Source organism: Pelophylax lessonae, assembly GCF_965119305.1.
Source record: "Pelophylax lessonae genome assembly, chromosome: 2".
In the NCBI taxonomy this organism is placed as follows: domain Eukaryota; kingdom Metazoa; phylum Chordata; class Amphibia; order Anura; family Ranidae; genus Pelophylax; species Pelophylax lessonae.
Window position 1 is genome coordinate 896,834 of NC_138769.1, and position 24,895 is coordinate 921,728.

Sequence of the window (24,895 nt, forward strand, 5' to 3'; positions counted from 1 at the left end):
AATGCAAGGAGACAGAAGCCCCAGGGGGCAGTCAATGTACATAATAGTCAGACACAGAACAATGGTTCCCTAACGAGCCCTCAATACACATTACTCTGTGTCAATACCCCCCTTAGCAGACAACAGGTGTGGTCATTAGCACACCTGACAATAGCCACCTCAGACAGTAAGCAACATTTTCATAACTTCTAAAATATGAATAACATTCAAATAAAACTTACATTTTCAGAATCACCATACTTCAATTGCAAACATAACCAAAAATCATAGAAATCCCTCCAGGGGTTAAAAGTTAGACGGAAGTCCTTTTCTGACCGACCGTCTCTTCAGAACTTCCTGGGATGACCATAATAGGAATGCACTTCCTGCTCAGAAACCTCATGGCCAAGGGAACAATTGACCTTGCTGACAAATATGAAGCAATTCAACCTATTTGTAGTAGTCCAAACCATATTTTCAGTGTTCGCCACCCTCCTGGTCACCCTGCATCCATAACAGATGCAGGGTGATTTAAACATAAGAGAGCCCCATAAGACTGGGCATGGTGCCCCCCAACCTCTCTAAAGGAATTTGGGGTCCACAACCCCCATGCCCAAAGTGACTCTCGTCACATTTCTCCCCCTTCGGCAGGAGACTAACACAGAAGGAGACCCTAACCGGGTTTACTTCGAAGTTAGTCCATAGTTCAAGTCCTCCAATGTCTGCACCCACAAAGTACCCCAAACAAATTGTCCGGGACAGAACTTCACTCACCCAGCCAACCTCTGCCTCTCTTGTAGAACATCTCCTCTGTGGGGGAAAAGCATGAACTGGCCCTTCTCCCAGGATTCCTTTCAGCTGCTGGAGGGAGGACAGGGTGGCTGGGCTCACTTCCTCATGCTGTTGGGGATCTGGGCCGACTGCCCAGCATTCCTGGGGTAAACAAGTGGAGATTGTAGTATCATCCACCTTCTCAGGAAATCCATCCTTTGTAAGTTGAGGGTAGAGGCCAGCAGCGCTCTGCTTTGTTGCCAGCCCTTCCGCTGGGTTGGGGTTGGCGAATACTACCCCCAGGACCTGGTTGGGGGTCTGCTGTAGAGAGGAGGGATCGCCTACCTCCTCCTCCTGGTATTCCTGTGGGGCAGGTTGGGGATCTGGACCAGCCGTCCAGCATCCCTGTAGGTCTGGTGCAGAGACTGCGGTCCCATCTGCACCATTGGGATCAGGGCTGTTATCTCCCTGTGGTTGGAGAGAAGGATTAGTTGTCTCCTCTCCCTGGAAGGTACACTGCTGCTCTGAAGGAAAGATGACACCTTCGGCTCCCGGTAACTCCTGCTGTAGCTGGGGACCTGGGCCGGCTGCCCAGCCTCCCTGTAAGGCCGGTAGAGAGACCTCGGTCCCATCTCCACCTGCCATCGGTGGGTCTTCACAGTACCCCCAGTCTGTACTGTCTCTCCAACTGAAGGGTTGTGGGTCTGGCTCTGCCACCCAGGACTCCGGCTCTGCTTGCAGGGTAGATTGGGGTGGAATGGAGCAGAGCAGGCGTTGGTAGTCCTGCTCCAGTTCCCACTCCATTCTGACCAGATTAATCAGGTCTGACCCCAGGTCATTCGCTTTGGGGAAACCCAGTAGGGCTTCCCTGGTGTCCTGGATTTCCCAGCGCCGGAACTCTGCTGGACATCCAAAGTCCCTCTCCTCAAAGGCCTTCCACAGCAAGCCCGGGCCACTATAGTCCTCACCTTCCGGCATATTGTCATCAGCCATCCAGTGGTTGTAGCTGGTGGCATACCACTTTAGTGCCCGGTAAGCTTCATCCAGCCACATCTCCTTCCAAATCAGGTTCCTTAGCTCCGTCACCCACTCATCCCGGGGTTGTTCTCCTAGGAAAGGTAACCGCAGGGCAACGTATACCTGGAACCGCTGTTCTTCGCTGGGAAGGTTCTCTCTCCGCCTCCACTGCACATCCTCTAAAGCCTCATACCACATTTCCTTTCGAGTGAAATCTCTCCAGTCCAGTATGGCTTCCTCTGATCCAGGCTCATCCTGTTGGACCAAGTGTTGCTGCAACCTCCAGAGAAACTCCTCCTCATATGGGGACGCTGCATCTTTAGGCGTTTTCTCCAATTGCTGTATTTCTGCCATTCTCTGCTCATGCTGCCGCTCTCGTTCCCTCTCTTGTCGTTCTCGTTCTTTCTCTTGTCGTTCTCGTTCTTTCTCTTGTCGCTCATCCTGCAGCTGGATGTCTCTAATGGCATTCTGTATGGCGGTCTCTGACGGGTTAGCACCATATAATGCCAACCGCTCTCGAACTCGTTGCTGAAACAAGTCTTCAACTGACCAGGGTCCTGCATCACCACCCCTCTGATCCATCTCGGCTAGCTCACTGATCAGGGTGGCCTTGTTCTTTGTCCCACTGGTCCCTCTGCAGCTCTCAAGTAAGTTTTTCAGTGTGGCTCTCCTGCATGCTGCATAGCTGGTCATTGACCGTGGTGGTCTGGAGTGTCCTGGTAACTGGAGAGCAAATCCCACCGCTGCCAACCAATGTGACGAGACCCTTGCTCGCTCTGTCCGCTCTCCCGACACTCCTCTGTTTCTAGTCAGTCAGCTTGCAGATCGCATCGTCTGATGGTTCGGTCAACCAAGGATCCGGGATCCGAACTACAGCTATGTGCCGTTCGGAATCCATTAGAACAAAACACCAAGCAGGCTGTATGTAAGTTCAAGCAGGAAGACCATTTATTGGAAGAACACAGCACACTTTATACAGAAAGTGTAATATCCATGCAAATGAGGGCTTGAAATTAGTCAACAGGGATTGGTCAGATAGCTTTGACCAATGCAAATGAGGGCTTGAAAATGAGTCAGTAGTGATTGGTCAGATAACTTTGACCAATGCAAGGAGACAGAAGCCCCAGGGGGCAGTCAATGTACATAATAGTCAGACACAGAACAATGGTTCCCTAACGAGCCCTCAATACACATTACTCTGTGTCAATACCCCCCTTAGCAGACAACAGGTGAGGTCATTAGCACACCTGACAATAGCCACCTCAGACAGTAAGCAACATTTTCATAACTTCTAAAATATGAATAACATTCAAATAAAACTTACATTTTCAGAATCACCATACTTCAATTGCAAACATAACCAAAAATCATAGAAATCCCTCCAGGGGTTAAAAGTTAGACGGAAGTCCTTTTCTGACCGACCGTCTCTTCAGAACTTCCTGGGATGACCATAATAGGAATGCACTTCCTGCTCAGAAACCTCATGGCCAAGGGAACAATTGACCTTGCTGACAAATATGAAGCAATTCAACCTATTTGTAGTAGTCCAAACCATATTTTCAGTGTTCGCCACCCTCCTGGTCACCCTGCATCCATAACAGATGCAGGGTGATTTAAACATAAGAGAGCCCCATAAGACTGGGCATGGTGCCCCCCAACCTCTCTAAAGGAATTTGGGGTCCACAACCCCCATGCCCAAAGTGACTCTCGTCACAGGGATTGGTACTGTACCATCTCCCGTAATGGTCCAGTCCTGACCCCGGATTGGGATTGGTACGGATTCCCATCTCCCCTCTCCCGCAATGGTCCAGCCCTGACCCCGGATTGGGATTGGTACGGATTCCTGTCTCCCTGATAAATATTACCCCCAATCACTGATAGTCTGTTTTCTGTCTCCTGCAGTTGGTCCGATTCGTTCTGAACCAATCAGCACAACTGGTCCAACAGGCGGACTGGGAGGAGAGGTGAGTGCCGGGGGTATGGGTGTCCTTTGTGGGATATAGGTGTTCATGGGGGGGGGGGGGGGGTTATTTGAGATATAGGTGTTCATGGGGGGGGGGGTGGTATATGGGATATAGGTGTTCATGGGGGGGGGGGTGGTATATGGGATATAGGTGTTCATGGGGGGGGGGGTGGTATATGGGATATAGGTGTTCATTGGGGGGGGGTTATGTGGGATATAGGTGTTCATTGGGGCTGGGTATATGGGATATAGGTGTTCATTGGGGCTGGGTATATGGGATATAGGTGTTCATGGGGGGGGGGTTATATGGGATATAGGTGTTTTATGGAGGGGGGGGGTCATATGGGATATAGGTATACTTGTACATAGGAAAGGGGGTGAGGTATACCTTTACATGGGGAGTTTGGTGGGGGTGGGGTTATATCTGCACGGCTTTGTGTGGATCTTTATATGTTTTATATAGGCACATCTGTATATGGTAAATGGGGGGGGGGGGTGTATGGTGGAGGAGGGAGAGGGGAATTTGGGAGTCCAGAACTGGTGATGCATTGGCTCACACCAGTGAAGTTTGGGGGAGTGGTGGGGGAGGGGATGTAATATGCTGAGTTGGGGAGTGGTGGGGGAGGGGATGTAATATGCTGAGTTGGGGGAGGGGTTGGTGGCTTGATCTGATGGTAGATGTTGTCTCCAGCATGGTGGAGGAGTTTCTGTCCATTCTGGTGGAGGAAGTTCTGAAGACAGAGGCATCGCGGGGAGTCCAGCACCATGTCATAGACATCTATTTGGAGGAGTTGGCGAAGATTGGCTCTGCAGAGGTAAGACTGGGCCCCGTTACCTGTGGGGGGGGGGGCCCGTTACCTGTGGGGCCCCTTCTATTTATCAAAAAATGGAAAGATACACAATCTGCGCAAACTAAATGTATCTCTAAGAGTAAAAGGGATCTATAAATAGAAGTAACCGCTATTCCAGCCTCTGCTGATCACTGCTTGTCCACAAATTTCAGTACAGCGCTATTCTTCATAACTTACCTTCCACATGTGCAAAATAAGCAAAGCTATAAAGTGCGTGCCGAGCTCTAGAGGGAGATATCCGGGGATCTCTGCATAAAATCCATTCATTTGTTGTAAAAATACGAAGTTCAGCCCTCCTACAGTATAGGAACTGAAGAAGTCATCGTGTTGGACGTAGGACGTAACACGTAGGGGGGTGGAGATGTTCAGGTAGACGGGACTCGGCCGGCAGCTGCTAATACCGATACATGACACATGAGGAGCGCCCGCACAGTGTTATGTGCTGATTTTTATGAGTGAATCTTTATGTGGTGGAGGGAGCACTGAGCACTTTTTAAGCACTTTTTTTTGCCAAGTTTTGCACCTTTTTGGAAGTGAAGAAATATTTATGAGTTGTTGATGCATTTTATGTGGACATTTAATAATTTGTGCACTTTGAGTGTTTCCTTTACACCTTGTCGCACATTTTTTTAGCACTTTAATACATTGCATGCACTTCATAGTTTTCCTTATTTTGCACACGTGTGGTAAATTATGTGTCAGTAAATTATGTGTCAGTAAATTATGTGTCAGTAGCGCTGTGCCATTCTATTTGTCATCGTCTGATGGACTTTCTGTCTTGTAGCTGACGGCTGATGTGAACTTGAAACTCATCGAACCGTTTTGCAAGATTGCCGCTAAGAGCAAGGAGTGAGTATGATTGGGGGAGGGGGTGTAGAGCCGCAGCAGGTGGGGGACTAATCCTCTGCTTGCCACTGTGAATGGCGGCCGGTCCTTCCTCTAGATCACAGGTGTCAAACACAAGGCCCACGGGCCGAATGCGGCCCCCAAGGCCATTTCATGTGGCCCTCGCATCTCTCCTGCAGCTGCAGCACCCCCCTTGTCTCTGTAGTCAACAGCAGAGAGGACAGAACTCCTTTGCCAGATCCTGCACTCCTCTATGCAGCTGTAGATAGGCTCCTCTTTGCCCCTCCCCCCCCAGGACATGGGGTGCTCTGGACATTTAATCCTACAGATATAGGCAAAAAATTGGGGGGAGCATACCCATGTATTTCTAAAGCTGCTGCAGCTATGAACCAAAAGACATGTATATTAAAAAAGAATAGTGCGCAAATGCAAAAGAAATAACTACCAAATCTGAAGACAATCCATAAATAAAAATGGGGGTTTGGTTCCACCATATGGCCATATCGTGCTCAAGCCCACTACTGCGTCAAAGTACCCCATTATCAGTGGGCCCTACACTATCCATGAAAAAGAGATGAATCCAGCCATTCTAACCCTTGGAGATAACACTCCTTGCTGGGAAAAATGTGCAAATGCACTACAGGGGACTCCTCCTATATCTATTGATAGTGGACTCTGATAGAGTACAGGTGTGTGTGGGGGGGTGGGGAGGGTTGCTCAACCTCGATAGTCTGGTCAGACCGAATACATAATAAACAGGCAAAAAATTTGGGGGAGCATTTGCGCGCTATTCTTTTTTAATATACATGTCTTTTGGTTCATAGCTGCAGCAGCTTTGGAAATACATGGGTATGCTCCCCCAAATTTTTTGCCTGTTTATTATGTATTCGGTCTGACCAGACTATCGAGGTTGAGCAACCCTCCCCACCCCCCACACACACACCTGTACTCAATCAGTGTCCACCATCAAGTGGATATAGGAGGAGTCCCCTGTAGTGCATTTGCACATCTTTCCCAGCAAGGAGTATTATCTCCAAGGGTTAGAATGGCTGGATTCATCTCTTTTTCATGGATAGTGTAGGACCCACTGATAATGGGGTACTCTGACGCAGTAGTGGGCTTGAGCACGATATGGCCATATGGTGGGACCAAACCCCCATTTTTATTTATGGATTGTCTTCAGATTTGGTAGTAATTTCTTTTGCATTTGCGCACTATTCTTTTTTAATCCTACATATATAACTGGCCCTTTGAGGGCAACCATAATGCTGATGCAGCCCACAATGAAATGGAGCTTGACACCCCTGCTCTAGATGGTCCCGTCTGTCACCTTTCTCCTTCCTCTCTAGAAGGTCCCGTCTGTCTCCTTCCTCTCTAGAAGGTCCCGTCTGTCTCCTTCCTCTCTAGAAGGTCCCGTCTGTCTCCTTCCTCACTAGAAGGTCCCGTCTGTCTCCTTCCTCACTAGAAGGTCCCGTCTGTCTCCTTCCTCTCTAGAAGGTCCCGTCTGTCTCTTTCCTCTCTAGATGGTCCCTTCTGTCTCCTTCCTCTCTAGAAGGTCCCGTCTGTCTCCTTCCTCACTAGAAGGTCCCGTCTGTCTCCTTCCTCTCTAGATGGTCCCGTCTGTCTCTTTCCTCTCTAGAAGGTCCCGTCTGTCTCCTTCCTCTCTAGAAGGTCCCGTCTGTCTCTTTCCTCTCTAGAAGGTCCCGTCTGTCTCCTTCCTCTCTAGAAGGTCCCGTCTGTCTCCTTCCTCTCTAGATGGTCCCGTCTGTCTCTTTCCTCTCTAGATGGTCCCGTCTGTCTCTTTCCTCTCTAGATGGTCCCGTCTGTCTCTTTCCTCTCTAGATGGTCCCGTCTGTCTCCTTCCTCTCTAGAAGGTCCCGTCTGTCTCTTTCCTCTCTAGAAGGTCCCGTCTGTCTCCTTCCTCTCTAGAAGGTCCCGTCTGTCTCTTTCCTCTCTAGATGGTCCCGTCTGTCTCTTTCCTCTCTAGATGGTCCCGTCTGTCTCTTTCCTCTCTAGATGGTCCCGTCTGTCTCTTTCCTCTCTAGATGGTCCCGTCTGTCTCTTTCCTCTCTAGATGGTCCCGTCTGTCTCTTTCCTCTCTAGATGGTCCCGTCTGTCTCTTTCCTCTCTAGATGGTCCCGTCTGTCTCTTTCCTCTCTAGATGGTCCCGTCTGTCTCTTTCCTCTCTAGATGGTCCCGTCTGTCTCCTTCCTCTCTAGAAGGTCCCGTCTGTCTCTTTCCTCTCTAGAAGGTCCCGTCTGTCTCTTTCCTCTCTAGATGGTCCCTTCTGTCTCCTTCCTCTCTAGAAGGTCCCGTCTGTCTCCTTCCTCACTAGAAGGTCCCGTCTGTCTCCTTCCTCACTAGAAGGTCCCGTCTGTCTCCTTCCTCTCTAGATGGTCCCGTCTGTCTCTTTCCTCTCTAGAAGGTCCCGTCTGTCTCCTTCCTCTCTAGAAGGTCCCGTCTGTCTCTTTCCTCTCTAGAAGGTCCCGTCTGTCTCTTTCCTCTCTAGAAGGTCCCGTCTGTCTCCTTCCTCTCTAGAAGGTCCCGTCTGTCTCCTTCCTCTCTAGAAGGTCCCGTCTGTCTCCTTCCTCTCTAGAAGGTCCCGTCTGTCTCTTTCCTCTCTAGAAGGTCCCGTCTGTCTCTTTCCTCTCTAGATGGTCCCTTCTGTCTCCTTCCTCTCTAGAAGGTCCCGTCTGTCTCCTTCCTCACTAGAAGGTCCCGTCTGTCTCCTTCCTCTCTAGATGGTCCCGTCTGTCTCTTCCTCTCTAGAAGGTCCCGTCTGTCTCCTTCCTCTCTAGAAGGTCCCGTCTGTCTCCTTCCTCTCTAGAAGGTCCCGTCTGTCTCTTTCCTCTCTAGAAGGTCCCGTCTGTCTCCTTCCTCTCTAGATGGTCCCGTCTGTCTCCTTCCTCTCTGGATGGTCCCGTCTGTCTCTTTCCTCTCTGGATGGTCCCGTCTGTCTCTTTCCTCTCTAGATGGTCCCGTCTGTCTCTTTCCTCTCTAGATGGTCCCGTCTGTCTCTTTCCTCTCTAGATGGTCCCGTCTGTCTCCTTCCTCTCTAGATGGTCCCGTCTGTCTCCTTCCTCTCTAGATGGTCCCGTCTGTCTCCTTCCTCTCTAGAAGGTCCCGTCTGTCTCCTTCCTCTCTAGAAGGTCCCGTCTGTCTCTTTCCTCTCTAGATGGTCCCGTCTGTCTCTTTCCTCTCTAGATGGTCCCGTCTGTCTCTTTCCTCTCTAGATGGTCCCGTCTGTCTCTTTCCTCTCTAGATGGTCCCGTCTGTCTCTTTCCTCTCTAGATGGTCCCGTCTGTCTCTTTCCTCTCTAGATGGTCCCGTCTGTCTCTTTCCTCTCTAGATGGTCCCGTCTGTCTCTTTCCTCTCTAGATGGTCCCGTCTGTCTCTTTCCTCTCTAGATGATCCCGTCTGTCTCTTTCCTCTCTAGATGGTCCCGTCTGTCTCTTTCCTCTCTAGATGGTCCCGTCTGTCTCTTTCCTCTCTAGATGGTCCCGTCTGTCTCTTTCCTCTCTAGATGATCCCGTCTGTCTCTTTCCTCTCTAGATGGTCCCGTCTGTCTCCTTTTACAGTTTTTGATGGTCTTCTATTTCCACTGCCCACCGCGCCCTTCTCTCTGCCCTGCCCCCATTGTCTTCTTTAACCCCAAGGAGGCAGTGGCCGATCTCCTATTCTCTCCTCTTGCCTTATCTCCTCTCTCGATGTTCTCTGACTTATTTGCACTCTGTTTGTTTGGCAGTGGAATCCTCCAGCAGTCGGTGGTGAATGGGATATTTCAGATAATTCTGGATCAGGCTCCTTTTGCTATTGAGGAACTCATGAAAGAACTGGGACATGACCCGACCAATGAGGAGACGGCTGGTGGTGAGTATCTCTCCATTGCCTTCTCTGACTGCCTCCCCCTCCTCCCTTCTGTTGTCTTCTTCTGACTTCTACTCCTTTCTCCCCTCCCCTCTACCCCTTTCCCTTGGCTCCTGCAACCTCCCCCTCTCTGTTCACCTCTTCCTCTGACTCCTGTGGCTCTCTTCTTCCCTCATCTTGCCATTATTCCTCTGGCTTCCATGGCCCTGCTGTGCAACCCCTTGTCTGTCTTTGGCGCCTCTTCCCTCCTCCCCCCTCTGCCTACTGCCTCTTCCCTCCTCCCCCCTCTGCCTACCGCCGTTTGGTTCACTCTCTGGGTTTCCTCTGGCAGATGGTGGTTCCGGGTCGGTGGGACATCCAACTCACGATGAGGAAGACATTGGACCCGTCCTGCAGGTGAGATCCCTCCTACAGTATAGGAATATCCATACAGGGAAGGTGGGGCCTTCTTACACAACCAATCGCATTACTTCTGACGGGTTTCTGGTGCAGATGAGAGGTCCTGTGTATGGGGGGGGGGGGGGGGGTGAGGATCACACAATGTATGCAATATGCTGGAGGCGGCTCACATGGAGGACAGAGATTGTCCCCAATATCAGAGAGGAGCACAGTGACCCCCTCCCCCCATTGCTCTGTGTATTTCTGCCTGAACACTGCACTGTCTGTATTGCTCCTTAGGAGCCAATCTCAGGCCTCCGGTCCTCGTGTCATTTGTTTCCAGTTTAAACATGAGAGTAAATGTCAGTTCTGCAGCACCTCAGACAGTTCTTATTTCAGGCAGTGATAAGATTGCCCGTTTTTTCTCTCAGTTTGACTATCAAGCCGTTTCGGATCGACTCTTCGGCCTCGCAAGTCGGCAAAACATCCCTTCCCGCAACCGCAAGTGTCTCTACCGGCTGGTGAAAAGGTGGGTGTGGCCTGTGCTGGGGGATTGTGGGATATTTCCCTACACAGGAGGACCTAATCATATTTTTTATGTCATTTTCCAGGTTTAAAGATCTTGCAGAAGGTAAGTGAGCGCTCTGTTCCACCCCCCCCCCCCCCCCCCTCAATCCAACCATGGCCAGTCCCATTACCCTGGCCACACCCCCCCCCCCCCCCCCCCCCCCCCGTCAGGATTATCTGCAGTAAGAGCTGCCTCCCAGTCTTTTACTTGTGTAACTTTTTACACCCCCCCCCCCCCCCCCTTGCCTGTTCCCCTTCCCTGCCGCGCCCCCCGGTATCTGTCCCCTTCTCTATCACCTTCCCCATTCCGGCTCCCCTAGTGTCTGCATTTGTGTATGTCCTCCCCCACCCCCCCCCCCCCAATCCTTGTACAAGTCCTCTTCTCCTCCTCTGGACCAACCCTCATATTTGCTAATTTTGTTCTCTGGCTCCCTCCAGGTGTATTCCCACATGATGACTTCCCGGAGGAGGTCTCCACGGATGAAGATGATGATGAGTTCAGTAGTTGGAGATTCCGCAAAAGGCAGAAAAAGTTTGAAGAGAGGTTGATGATGGGTAAGTAGTGACCTTCCCCTACCAGCAGGGGGCGCCCCGCTGACTGTAACCTGTTCTGGTGATCACCACTGCCGGAATGCAGACAGTTTTATCCCACATGGGTTGGTGGGTTCAGGGACATTAATCCGGGTAGGACATATTCTTGTGATGCTTTATATCCAAAATGTGGATAAAATGGGAAAAGTGAAGTGATTGTAAAGTTCTTCTTCTTCTTTTTTTTTTTTTTTTTTTTTTTTTTTTTTTTTTTTTTTCTCCTATTAACCATTTTAGCCCTGGAAGATTCCCCCCCCCCCCCCCCCCTTTAAAGACCAGGCCATTTTCTCTTTCGTTCATTGACGGACACAGCTTCTGATCTCCATAACCTTTGGGTTATACTGCCCCTTACAGGAGTAGGACACCAGGCAGAAAAGGTATCTGGCTACGCCTATGGGCGGTCCCAGGTGGTATACTCCACCCCCCCCCCCTCCCCTGTCTAGTCAGGAGTAAGGCCCTTGTTCCTTGCTGGGATCTCTGGTCCTGGCAATTTTTTTTCTTTTTAGATCAAACTTTTTTTCTCCTGGTTTCTTCCTGTGAGATCTCCAATCACCTGCCGGACTGGGGGACGGGCTGGATGATCTAGATTCGGGGGTCACCCCAGTCTGGCCAGTGAGCACACATGCAGACCTCCTCTCCGCACCACAGCCACAACATAGCGACACCGGACGGGGGCTGGCCTGCGAGTTAAACGTTTTGCAGCGTTCCTCCTGGTCGACAGCCCCCCATTTCGATGGTAAAAAGGTTCTCTCTGGAGCGGTGCCCGCCAGGTTACTGGTAGGGTGAGTAGCTGGCCCCCTTCCCCCTCCGGATGGTTGGACCCACCGGGTTCCCCTCCTTCCCGTCAGGCATTTCCTCTGTCCCATCCTACTCCCCCCCTCTATTTATGCTCTGGCTGTGTGGGTGGTCTGGTCTACCTCCTGGGCCTGTCCTTGAGGCCTTTGGATCCCTCCTGGGTCCATGGGAACCTCGTGGTGCTCTATGCACGGCGGCCATGTTTGTGTAGTTTCGCATTAAAAATAGCGGTGGCCATGATAGTGGAGCCCTGTGGACGGTGATTTCAGTGGTGGGAGCCCCTGGTGCTGACTCCTGGATCCTTTCACTTTCTGACCGCCGCACGTGGAGTGTAGATTATCCTGGTGGTTGCAGTGCCTGGTTTCTGCGGGTGGGGAGTCTGGTGGAGTTCTCTCCCTCCTCTGCTAAGGATCGCTTGGTGCTTTGTGCCTGGCAACCAGGTGGTGCTGCCAGCGCCGGTGGGGGTTTTCCCTTTTTTTTTTTTACAGTGTTTTTCACTTTTTGTTGGGTCCCCCCTGGTGACTCATGGAGTCTTTGGAGCGAAGAAATTCGTGGCATTACCCTTTGGGCTCGCTTCTGCTCCTCGGATCTTCACAGAAGTTTTGGCCCCCGATGCTAGCTTTGTAACGCCAACAGGGGATCGCGGTACTGGGCTTCTTGGATTATCTCCTTGTGTGAGCAGAGTCTCCTGCTCTGTGGAAAACCTGGAAATCGCCATACAAACTCTGCAGGTGTTGGCTGGATTCTGAATTTTCAGAAGTCTACTCTGGTTCCGTCCACAAAGCTGGACTATCTGGGCCTGACTCTCAATTCGGCCTTTGCCAGAGTGCTCCTTCCTCTGGACAAACTCCAGAAATTGCAGGCTGCAGTTTGTCTCCTGCTGTCCAGCAGATGGTCATCCCTCCGGACTTGCATGCAGGTGCTGGGCCTGATGGTGTCTACCTTTTTTGAGGCGGTGGTTCTGTTTGCACAGTTCCATACGAGGTCACTGCGAAGGGAGATTCTGGCCAAATGGGACAAGTCTCTGGACAATCATCAGATCCGGCTTAGTCGGGGAACGAAGGTGTCCCTGATATGGTGGCTTCGTTCTCTGGAGCTTCTGCTGGGCAAATCTACCCCCCCGTATTGGACAGTGATCATCACAGATGCCAGCCTGTCCGGCTGGGGAGGCGTCCTCAGTAAACATTCTGCTCAGGGGCTCTGGACACTGGAAGACTCCAGACTACCGATCGATGTCTTCGAAATCCGAGTGATCAGACTGTGCCTGGACCATTGGACGGATTGTCTTCAGGGATTTCCAGTGCGCATTCAATCCGACAATGCCACAGCTGTGGCTTATATTAGTCACCGGGGGGCACAAGTGTCCTGGGGGCTCTGGAGGTAGCCGGTATTCTAAGGTGGACAGAACGGTTCCTTTCAGCCGTCCCCGCCGTACACATTCCCCGGGTGGAAAACTGGCTGGCGAATTACCCTAGTTGGTAGGCGTTGGACCAAGGGGAGTGGTCCCTTCATCTGGAGGGGTTTCATCAGTGGCCCCATGGGGTCAGTATCGTATGATTTATGCCTTCCCTCCTCTCAAGCTTCTGCCAAGACTTCTACGTAGGATTGAGGCAGAAGGGATTCGGGTCATTTAGTGGCCCTGGACTGGCCTGGCCGGGCTTGGTACGCTGATCTGGTGCGGCTGGTCACCGACGTTCCTTGGAAGCTTCCTCTCGGAGGATCTGCTGTCCTAAGGACCGATCCCACTGCTTTACAGTCGCTGGCTTTGATGGCATGGCTGTTGAATGCCAGGTGCTGATGGATAGAGGTTTGTCGGAGTCGGTGATTCCAACACTAATAAAAGCTAAAAAAATCTACTTCTAGGAAGATCTACCATCATACTTGGAAGTCGTACATTGCTGGTGCGAGTCTCTTGAGGTTCATCCTTGCTCTTTCTCGGTGGGTTGAGCAGAAACTGGCCTTAAGTACTATCAAGGGTCCGGTGTCGGCATTTTGTGGTCTTATTTCAACGGCCCTTGGCCACTCCTTGGTGCGTACATTTCTTTAGGGAGTTAGGCACTTGGTCCCTCCAGTGTGATCTCTGTTGCCGCCTTGGGGCTTCAGTTTGATGCTCTGTCCTCCAGAAGTCTCCTTTTTGGGAATCTTCGGGAGATTCCCCTGCTTTAAAGCGGAGTTCCACCCTAAAATGATACTTGCCTCCATCTTCTTGCTCCGGGTCACCAGAAAAACAAATGGATAATCGCAATTTTTTTTTTTTTTACTTACCTGGTTTAGAAGATAATATACTTGCCTTACTTCCTCTTCCTCCCCTCGGCGGCCACGGTGATTCGTCACTTTCTGACTTGCAATGATTCCTGGGAGCTGAATGTCATCGCTCCCAGGAATCAATGCGCCTGCACCGGCCCCGACGTCAGTACCGGTGCAGGCGCCATCATACCTTGCTTAAACAGCTTCTGTGAATGCCCAGAAGCTGTGCAGGGATGACGCTGCGGCACCGGAAGTGACGGGGCCGGTGCAGTGCATCGTGGGACCGAAGAAGAGAGGATCGCGCTGGCTTCAAGCTGCCCACACCTGGGATGGCAGCGCTGGACAATACATTTTCAAGGTAAGTATTTCTTCTAAAAGGTAAGTGCAACCCGGGACAGTTCAGAGGCTATCCATTGTGCACTAGCCCTGACTGTCCCAGGGTGGAACTCCGCTTTAAGCTGTCCCAGAAGGTGGCCTTTTTGGTGGCTATCGCCTCTGTGCGCAGGGTGTCTGAATTGGCGGTGTTATCCTGTCGTTCACCTTACTTGGTGGTTCTTTGTCCCTGTCCGTTGTTACTTCCAAAGGTTGTCTCTGATTTTCATTTGAATGAAGACCTTGTGTTGCCTTCTCTGTGCCCCAGGCCTAAACATCTGAAGGAATTGTCTTGGATGTGATCAGGGTGAACCTGGCAGCTATGGAGTCTTTCAGGAAATCAGACTCCCTATTTGTGCTCATGGATGGGCTTCAGAAAGGGTTGTCCGCTTCCTCTGCCACCATTTCCAGATGGATCAGACAGCCGGTGATTCAGGCCAATTCCATCAAGGGTCAGGTTCCTCCTTCCCCTGTCAAGGTGCACTCTACCCTGGCACTCAGTGCCTCCCGGGCCTTCCATCAGGGGTCAGTGACGCAGGTTGGTCGTCGGTGAACACTGTCGCAAAGTTCTATGAAGTGGATGTGTTGGCATCTGAGGATCCTTCTTTTGCCCCCAAGGTTTTGCAGGCTGCTGTTGAAAGGGCCTGATCCTCTTTGAGGGTGTATTGTTTTTCAGGTGAACTCCATTTGTATTGGTTGAGCTCCTGTTGCCTGGTTGGCTGCTGTGTAGCCTTGGGAATTTTTTTGCTGTTCCCTCCCCTCATGTTTAACACTGCTTTGGGACGTCCCGATGGCTATGAAGATCAGGAGCTGTGTCCATCAATGAACGAAAGAGAAAATGGGATTTCTGACTTCCCGTAAAATCCATTTCTCTGATGTCCATTGATGGACACAGCTCCGCCCCTCTGTGGAGTTATAATTCTGACACTGCTTGTATCAAATCTGAGTGCCTATAGCAGGGGGAGGGAGTATACCTCCTGGGACCGCCCATAGGCGTAGCCTGACTTTTTCCTGCCTAGTGTCCTACTCCTGTAGAGGGAAGTATAACCCAATGGTTAAGATCAGGAGCTGTGGTTCGGCCCTTCCCACCCCCCCCTCCTCATTGGCTAACTGAGTTTGACAGCAGTGGGAACCAATGGTGCCGCTGCTGTCTCAGCCAATCAGGAAGGAGAGGCATCCTGAACAGCCGAGGCATTCATGGACATCGCTGGATGAAGATGGGGCTCAGATAAGTATTGGGGCGGAGGGGCACACAGAAGGCTATTTATCTTCATGCATAGAATGCACCTTCTGCCTTTACAAATCCTTTTTTTTTTTTTTTTTTTTTAAGTCTTCTTCAGGAGTGTTCAAGTATTGTGTACACATGAAATACCTTCCATTGTTGAGATGCTGGTGGTGGGAGATGGTTGGTGAAGAGGGGGATGATGATGGTGGTGGGGTAGATGGTTGTGGGGGAGATGGTGGTGGAGATAGGAGGGGGTGATGGGGATAGGGTGGGAGATGGTGGGGAGGATATGTTGGTGGGGGAGATGGTGGTGGGAGGTTGTGGTGGTAGGAGATGGGGATGCTGTTGGTGGGAGGGGGTGGTGGTGGTGGTGGGAGATGGGGATGGTGGTGGTGGGGAGGAGATGGGGATGGTGGTGGTGGGGAGGAGATGGTTGTGGTGGTGGGGGGGATGCTGGTGGGAGATGCAATGAGATGTAAGTGCATCTTGTGGAGATGGAAGTCTGCAGGTAATTGGGAGTAATCTATTTTAAAGGGAGAGGGGACTTGGGGGGGAGGAGATCATGCCATCTTTTCACTGTCCGGTGGTCCCTATGGGCGGATCCCGATTAATGGTCACTCCATCTCTCTTCAGAGAAGCACGGCTTCATTCCTGAGCCGGAGAAGAAGAAGAGGAAACGTCGTCAGGTGGGTTCAGCACCTGGAGATCCTTCGGAGGAGCCGGGAAAGGCAGACGGACCGCCAGCTAAGAAGAAATGTAAGAAGAAGAAGAGGAAAGCTTCCCACCCCAAGGAGACGGACCACTCGCAGCTCAATGGGAGGGCAGAGTCGCCCCCTACTGAGAAAACTGAGGACACCAAGAGCAAAGAGCGCCCCGCCAAGGCAGCTCGGTCCCTATGTGATGACCCCGCCCACACCGCTGACACGCCAACTGCTAAGGCCCGTGTGAAGAAGAGGAGAAGCCGGCTGCTGCGGCTCAGCCTTAGTGTTCTGCCTCTTCGAGGGGTGTCGCTGATGAGGCGGAGGCGGGCTCTCGGGAGGAGTCGGGTGAGTGTCCACACCTTGGGGGGAGGGGTTAGGGGACACCCCATGGGGAGTCAGCTCTAAAATGAAAATATTGGTACAGTTGGGGGCTTATAAAGGTCGTATATTCGGAAGAGCTCCAATGTTTATCATTGGCGATGTCTGCAGGGGCCCCAATGCTGCGTCACCCCAATTCTGAGATTAGGGGTGTACCACCCTGATCGGTTTAGTGGACACCCAGTGCAGAGGCTGGCAGTGACTGACTGCCTCCAGTACTCTCCTGGGTCAAGCATGCAGCAAGTGAAATCAGAACTTTCAAACTGCATTCTTGTAGGTCAGGTCCTCGATTCATTGAAGCCATGGCTCACCATGGTGACCTCCAACAGGTCCACAGTACCACCCCTTGTAGTTCTTTACAGTCAAAAAGTGTCTGCAAACCCCACCACCAACCACCCATCCCCACCACCAACCAATCCACCCCTTCCACCACCAACCAATCCACCCCTTCCACCACCAACCAACCAACCACCCACCCCCACCACCAACCAATCCACCCCTTCCACCACCAACCAACCCCCCCACCACCACCCACCCCCACCTCCACCCAACCAGAATAGTAAAAATGTGCCACTCTTTGGGCTAAATGGGCTTTTAGAAGACTTCTTACTGACCAATGAGTGTTCTAGCTGGACACATGAGGGGGCAAGGGTAATGGGGAAGAGCAGAAGCTGATTGGGTAGAAGGATGTGGGGCGGAGCAAGGATCCTGGGGGAGAGGGGCAGATGGTGATAGGAGTAAAGGGTATGTGGGCAGGGCAGGAGATGATTGGGTAGAAGGATATGGGGGTGGAGCAGGACCCTGGGAGAGAGGGGCAGATGGTGATTGGTGTGAAGGGTATATGGGCAGAGCAGGAGATGATTGAGTAGAAGGATATGGGGGTGGAGCAGGACCCTGGGGGAGAGGGGCAGATGGTGATAGGAGTAAAGGGTATTGTGGCATGGCAGGAGATGATTGGGTAGAAGGATATGGGGGCGGAGCAGGACCCTGGGGGAGAGGGGCAGATGGTGATAGAAGTAAAGGTCATGGTGGCAGGGCAGGAGATGATTGGGTAGAAGGATATGAGGGCAGAGCAGGACCCTGGGGGAGAGGGGCAGATGGTGATAGGAGTAAAGGTATGGGGACAGATCAGCAGCTGATCAAAGTAGAGGGGGAGGTGCTCCTGAAGCCCCTGGAATATGTGTAAGGTGTGTATTAGGGACCGGTCAGGCTGTAGTATAGAACTCTGAGAATGTGGAATCTCTCAGAAGGTGTGTGTATGTATATATATGTATATATATATATATATATATATATATATATATATATATATATATATATATAATGTATGTATTTGTTGCATTCAGTCCTGGTGGCTTCCACGCTGTGTTTTGGGGTCAGTAGGGAGACTTGCATTGTTTGAGGGCAGCTGATCTGGGCTGAGACTTCCATAGGCTGAGGCTCGCATCTACTTAGAACAACTTATCTGGACTGAGATTTGGATCTGCTTAAAGCCACTGGCTAGGGCTGAGATTCCCATCTAATGAGAACGGGGGAGGAGGACTGCATCTGCTACTGGGAGCGGCTGGTCTAGACTGAGGCCTGTGGTTGCTGCAAGCGACCAGTCGAGCTGAAGCTCTGGTCTTCTAGGAGGGGCTGGTCAGGGCTGAGGCCTACAGTTGCTACTGCAAACTGCTGGTTGGGTCTTCTACTAGGAGGAGGCTGCAGCCTGCTGCTGTGTGCGGCTGGTTGGGGCTAAAGCTTGTGTCTTCTACTTGGAGGGGCTGAGGCTTGCATCTTCTAATGGGAGCGGCTGGTCAGGGCTGAGGCTTACAGTTGCTGCTGCAAACTGCTGGTCGGGTCTTCTACTAGGAGGGGCTGGTCGGGGCTGCAGTCTGCTACTATGAGGGGCTGGTTGGGGCTAAAGCTTGCGTCTTCTATTTGGAGGGGCTGAGGCTCGGGTCGTCTTCTGGGAGCGGCTGTCAAGGCTGAGGCCTGCGACTGCTGCTGCAAATGGCTGATTGGGGCTGAGGCTTGCGTCTTCTACTGGAAGCAGCTGGTCGGGGCTGAGGCCTGTGACTGCTGCAAGCGGCTGCTCAGGGCAGAGGGTCGAGGCTCTGGCCTGCAGTTGCTGCTGTAAATGACTGGTCAGGGCTAAGGCTTGAATCTTCTACTGGAAGGGGCTGGTTGTGACTGAGGCTCGGATCTTCTACTAGGAGCGGCTGGTCGGGGCTGAGGCCTGCGGTTGCTGGTGGAGGCTGAGGCTCGCATCTTCTACTAGGAGTGGCTGGTCACGGCTGAGGCTCGCATCTTCTACTGAGAGTGGCTGGTCACGGCTGAGGCTCTCATCTTCTACTGGGAGTGGCTGGTCATGGCTGAGGCTCGCATCTTCTACTGAGAGTGGCTGGTCACGGCTGAGGCTCGCATCTTCTACTGGGAGTGGCTGGTCACGGCTGAGGCTCGCATCTTCTACTGAGAGTGGCTGGTCACGGCTGAGGCTCGCATCTTCTACTGGGAGTGGCTGGTCAGGGCTGAGGCTCTCATCTTCTACTGGGAGTGGCTGGTCAGGGCTGAGGCTTGCATCTTCTACTGGGAGTGACTGGTCAGGGCTGAGGCTCGCATTTTCTACTGGGAGTGACTGGTCAGGGCTGAGGCTCGCATCTTCTACTGGGAGTGACTGGTCAGGGCTGAGGCTCTCATCTTCTACTGGGAGTGACTGGTCAGGGCTGAGGCTCTCATCTTCTACTGGGAGTGACTGGTCAGGGCTGAGGCTCGCATCTTCTACTGGGAGTGGCTGGTCAAGGCTGAGGCTCACATCTTCTACTGGGAGTGGCTCGGTCAGGGCTAAGGTTTGCATCTTCTACTGGGAGTGGCTGGTCAGGGCTGAGGCTGGCATCTTCTACTGGGAGTGGCTGGATCAGGGCTGGGTTTGCATCTTCTACTGGGAGTGGCTGGTCAGGGCTGAGGCTGGCATCTTCTACTGGGAGTGGCTGGGTCAGGGCTGAGGTTTGCATCTTCTACTGGGAGTGGCTGGTCAAGGCTGAGGCTCGCATCTTCTACTGGGAGTGACTGGTCAAGGCTGAGGCTCGCATCTTCTACTGGGAGTGGCTGGGTCAGGGCTGAGGCTCGCATCTTCTACTGGGAGTGACTGGTCAGGGCTGAGGCTCGCATCTTCTACTGGGAGTGGCTTGTCAAGGCTGAGGCTCGCATCTTCTACTGGGAGTGGCTGGTCAAGGCTGAGGCTTGCATCTTCTACTGGTAGTGACTGGTCAGGGCTGAGGCTTCCATCTTCTACTGGTAGTGACTGGTCAGGGCTGAGGCTTGCATCTTCTACTGGGAGGGGCTGGTCAAGGCTGAGGCTTGCATCTTCTACTGGGAGGGGCTGGTCAAGGCTGAGGCTTGCATCTTCTACTGGGAGGGGCTGGTCAAGGCTGAGGTTTGCATCTTCTACTGGGAGTGGCTGGTCAGGGCTGAGGCTTGCATCTTCTACTGGGAGTGACTGGTCAGGGCTGAGGCTCTCATCTTCTACTGGGAGGGGCTGGTCAGGGCTGAGGCTCTCATCTTCTACTGGGAGGGGCTGGTCAGGGCTGAGGCTCTCATCTTCTACTGGGAGGGGCTGGTCAGGGCTGAGGCTCTCCTCTTCTACTGGGAGGGGCTGGTCAGGGCTGAGGCTCTCATCTTCTACTGGGAGTGACTGGTCAGGGCTGAGGCTCGCATTTTCTACTGGGAGTGACTGGTCAGGGCTGAGGCTCGCATTTTCTACTGGGAGTGACTGGTCAGGGCTGAGGCTCGCATTTTCTACTGGGAGTGACTGGTCAGGGCCGAGGCTCGCATCTTCTACTGGGAGTGGCTGGTCAGGGCCGAGGCTCGTATCTTCTACTCGGTGTGGCTGGTCAGGGCTGAGGCTCTCATCTTCTACTGGGAGGGGCTGGTCAGGGCTGAGGCTCTCATCTTCTACTGGGAGGGGCTGGTCAGGGCTGAGGCTCGCATCTTCTACTGGGAGTGGCTGGTCAGGGCTGAGGCTCGCATCTTCTACTGGAAGCTGCTGGTCAAGGCTGAGGCTCGCATCTTCTACTGGGAGGGGCTGGTCAGGGCTGAGGCTCGCATCTTCTACTGGGAGGGGCTGGTCAGGGCTGAGGCTCGCATCTTCTACTGGGAGGGGCTGGTCAGGGTTGAGGCTCGCATCTTCTACTGGGAGTGACTGGTCAGGGCTGAGGCTTGCATCTTCTGCTGGAAGCTGCTGGTCAGGGTTGAGGCTCGCATCTTCTACTGGGAGGGGCTGGTCAGGGCTGAGGCTCTTATCTTCTACTGGAAGCTGCTGGTCAAGGCTGAGGCTCGCATCTTCTACTGGGAGGGGCTGGTCAGGGCTGAGGCTCGCATCTTCTACTGGGAGGGGCTGGTCAGGGCTGAGGCTCGCATCTTCTACTGGGAGGGGCTGGTCAGGGTTGAGGCTCGCATCTTCTACTGGGAGTGACTGGTCAGGGCTGAGGCTTGCATCTTCTACTGGAAGCTGCTGGTCAGGGTTGAGGCTCGCATCTTCTACTGGGAGGGGCTGGTCAGGGCTGAGGCTCTCATGTTCTACTGGAAGCTGCTGGTCAGGGTTGAGGCTTGCATCTTCTACTGGGAGGGGCTGGTCAGGGCTGAGGCTCTCATCTTCTACTGGGAGGGGCTGGTCAGGGCTGAGGCTCGCATCTTCTACTGGGAGTGGCTGGTCAGGGCTGAGGCTCGCATCTTCTACTGGAAGCTGCTGGTCAAGGCTGAGGCTCGCATCTTCTACTGGGAGGGGCTGGTCAGGGCTGAGGCTCGCATCTTCTACTGGGAGGGGCTGGTCAGGGCTGAGGCTCGCATCTTCTACTGGGAGGGGCTGGTCAGGGTTGAGGCTCGCATCTTCTACTGGGAGTGACTGGTCAGGGCTGAGGCTTGCATCTTCTACTGGAAGCTGCTGGTCAAGGCTGAGGCTCGCATCTTCTACTGGGAGGGGCTGGTCAGGGTTGAGGCTCGCATCTTCTACTGGGAGTGACTGGTCAGGGCTGAGGCTTGCATCTTCTACTGGAAGCTGCTGGTCAGGGTTGAGGCTCGCATCTTCTACTGGGAGGGGCTGGTCAGGGCTGAGGCTCTCATGTTCTACTGGAAGCTGCTGGTCAGGGTTGAGGCTTGCATCTTCTACTGGGAGGGGCTGGTCAGGGCTGAGGCTCTCATCTTCTACTGGGAGGGGCTGGTCAGGGCTGAGGCTCGCATCTTCTACTGGGAGTGGCTGGTCAGGGCTGAGGCTCGCATCTTCTACTGGAAGCTGCTGGTCAAGGCTGAGGCTCGCATCTTCTACTGGAAGCTGCTGGTCAAGGCTGAGGCTCGCATCTTCTACTGGAAGCTGCTGGTCAAGGCTGAGGCTCGCATCTTCTACTGGGAGGGGCTGGTCAGGGCTGAGGCTCGCATCTTCTACTGGGAGGGGCTGGTCAGGGCTGAGGCTCGCATCTTCTACTGGGAGGGGCTGGTCAGGGCTGAGGCTCGCATCTTCTACTGGAAGCTGCTGGTCAAGGCTGAGGCTCGCATCTTCTACTGGGAGGGGCTGGTCAGGGCTGAGGCTCGCATCTTCTACTGGGAGTGACTGGTCAGGGTTGAGGCTCGCATCTTCTACTAGGAGGGGCTGGTCAGGGCTGAGGCTCGCATCTTCTACTGGGAGGGGCTGGTCAGGGTTGAGGCTCGCATCTTCTACTGGGAGGGGCTGGTCAGGGTTGAGGCTCGCATCTTCTACTGGGAGGGGCTGGTCAGGGCTGAGGCTCTCATGTTCTACTGGAAGCTGCTGATCAGGGTTGAGGCTCGCATCTTCTACTGGGAGGGGCTGGTCAGGGCTGAGGCTCGCATCTTCTACTGGAAGCTGCTGGTCAGGTTGACAATATCTCTTCAGATCCAGGAGAAAAACCTCTGACAGTCTTTACTTTTCCTTCTTCCAGCAGATAGTCAATAATAAACCAGAGACGTCTTCAGTTACTCCTCCGGTATCTCCACCAGTAACCCCACCAGCGAAAGTCGCCTCCACGGCCCCGGACTTTGTTGCTTTCCGCAAGTCGGAGGCCCCAAAACCTCTATATGTGAAAAACTCAAAAACTGGAGGAAGGCAGGTAAAACGCGGAGGGGGAGGTTCTCCAGGCCGGTGAGATTTGTTTGGGGGGGGGGGGTTGGGCAGGGTCCGCCGTGAGGAGGAGTAAATCTACGTTCAGGGATGATCTGAGTCCAGAAGAGTGACCTCTCGTCTTCTCTCCCTTCACAGATCCGCAAAGGCCAAAACTGCAACTCGAAGAAAGTCACCTTTAGCCTGAACAAGAACATGACAGCAGGTAAGTGAGGCAGAATCCGGAACTCAGTCGGTGTTGGAGGTCACTACAATGATTAGCAGATACTAATTCAGTTGTCACATGTTGGTTTTAGCCAATAGGAATACAACTATCACTTTCTAGTGCAGACTAGATTAGAGAGAATTTGATTGGTTGGTATTGGTGGTACTTTCTTGCAGCAGTTATAGATTGCCCCACTGCTGACATTTGGGAAGGCTGGGCATGATCAGGTGGGAGGGGTATGACTGTGGTGGGTGGAGCCTATCAAGACACAGGTGGAAGATACAGTTGGGCAAAAAAGTATTTAGTCAGCAACCAATTGTGGAAGTTCTCCCACTTACAAAGTAAGAGGCCTGGAATTTTCATCATAGGAACACTTCAACTATGAGAGACGTAATGGGGGGGGGGGGGAATCCAGGAAATCACATGAAGGATTTCTAATGAATGAATTGGTAAATTCCTCGGTAAAATACAAATCCCCTACAAACAATCAGGATTTCTGGCTCTCACAGACCTGAACTTCTTCTTTAGGAGAACTTCCACAATTGGTGGCTGACTAAATACTTTTTTGCCCAACTGTATGACTGGTGGGTGGAGACTAGAGACGGGTAGCACAGAAAACAAAAATTAGGTCACTTGGAGAAAGAATTGGGGGTTCCTCCATCCCACGCTGGTCTGGACCTTGCAGAGGTAAAGTTAACACTTTGTGGCTGTATGGCGACATTGGTGCTTGATGATTAGTCCTATGACCAGTTTGAAATGGGATCCTTTTATCATGTTTGGTTTAAGCGGATTTAAGGTCCCACCGCCATCTTTTGGTTTGCTGCCCTGTATGAAATGATGTTGCCATGTTTGGTCTGGTGACCTGTAGGAGGTGAGGTCTCTTCACCATGTTTGGTCAGGTGACCTGTAGGAGGTGAGGTCTCTTCACCATGTTTGGTCAGGTGACCTGTAGGAGGTGAGGTCTCTTCACCATGTTTGGTCAGGTGACCTGTAGGAGGTGGGGTCTCGTCACCATGTTTGGTCAGGTGACCTGTAGGAGGTGGGGTCTCGTCACCATGTTTGGTCAGGTGACCTGTAGGAGGTGAGGTCTCTTCACCATGTTTGGTCAGGTGACCTGTAGAAGGTGGGGTCTCGTCACCATGTTTGGTCAGGTGTCCTGTAGGAGGTGAGGTCTCGTCACCATGTTTTGGTCAGGTGACCTGTAGGAGGTGAGGTCTCTTCACCATGTTTGGTCAGGTGACCTGTAGGAGGTGAGGTCTCTTCACCATGTTTGGTCAGGTGAGGTCTCTTCACCATGTTTGGTCAGGTGAGGTCTCTTCACCATGTTTGGTCAGGTGAGGTCTCTTCACCATGTTTGGTCAGATGACCTGTAGGAGTTGAGGTCTCTTCACCATGTTTGGTCAGGTGACCTGTAGGAGTTGAGGTCTCTTCACCATGTTTGGTCAGGTGACCTGTTGTTTGAAATGGGGTCTTGTCACTAATTCTTCTTTGTTTTTTCTTTTTCAGAGTTTAAGCGGACGGATCGCAGTCTTCTGGTCAGTCCAACTGGTTCATCCCGAGTTGCCTTCAATCCCGACCAGCGACCGCAGCATGGCGTCCTGAAAACACCGAGTCCGGTGACCCCCAGAGCGCGGGCCTCAGATTTCTTCTAGAAGCTGCTGGGAATCTTCATGGACACTATGTGGAGGAACGGATTTGCCCAATGATTTCTGCGCTCTCTGTATCCACCTTACTAAACTGTTCCTACGACTGACGTGAAAGCGGGCAAGAAATTCTCCATTGGTACGGAGGCCGTCCTCAGAGCTCAGTGACTGTCATTGTTCAGGCCTCCACCGTGGTGACAATGCCAGAACCTGTCCTACACCATGAAGAATGAGTGAAAATGAGATCCAGAATGTGTTTGCGATGGGGAACACAGACCTTTTCCCCTCTTCTCAGGATAGATGTCTTGTCTCCATGTTTGTGGTACATCCGCCTCTTCTACTACCCCCATCTATACAGCGAGTACATCGTCTGTGAGGTGGAGAAGCAGAGAA

The 24,895-nt window shown here is 52.5% G+C and overlaps 1 protein-coding gene across 1 annotated transcript in view; it reads left to right on the plus strand.

The window, feature by feature from the left end:
• LOC309547341 (ribosomal RNA processing protein 1 homolog A-like) overlaps positions 1–24,659 on the plus strand; it is a 36,615-nt gene extending 11,956 nt beyond the window's left edge. Inside the window, exons 5-16 of the mRNA XM_082247178.1 lie at positions 3,670–3,731; positions 4,422–4,545; positions 5,366–5,430; positions 9,173–9,294; positions 9,626–9,690; positions 10,104–10,201; positions 10,284–10,303; positions 10,678–10,794; positions 16,100–16,516; positions 22,483–22,643; positions 22,793–22,859; positions 24,366–24,659. Of these exons, the coding sequence (XP_082103304.1) occupies positions 3,670–3,731; positions 4,422–4,545; positions 5,366–5,430; positions 9,173–9,294; positions 9,626–9,690; positions 10,104–10,201; positions 10,284–10,303; positions 10,678–10,794; positions 16,100–16,516; positions 22,483–22,643; positions 22,793–22,859; positions 24,366–24,511 (1,464 nt within the window). The 3' untranslated portion in view covers positions 24,512–24,659. The remainder of the gene's footprint in view (positions 1–3,669; positions 3,732–4,421; positions 4,546–5,365; positions 5,431–9,172; positions 9,295–9,625; positions 9,691–10,103; positions 10,202–10,283; positions 10,304–10,677; positions 10,795–16,099; positions 16,517–22,482; positions 22,644–22,792; positions 22,860–24,365) is intronic.
• The last annotated feature ends 236 nt before the right edge of the window (positions 24,660–24,895 follow it).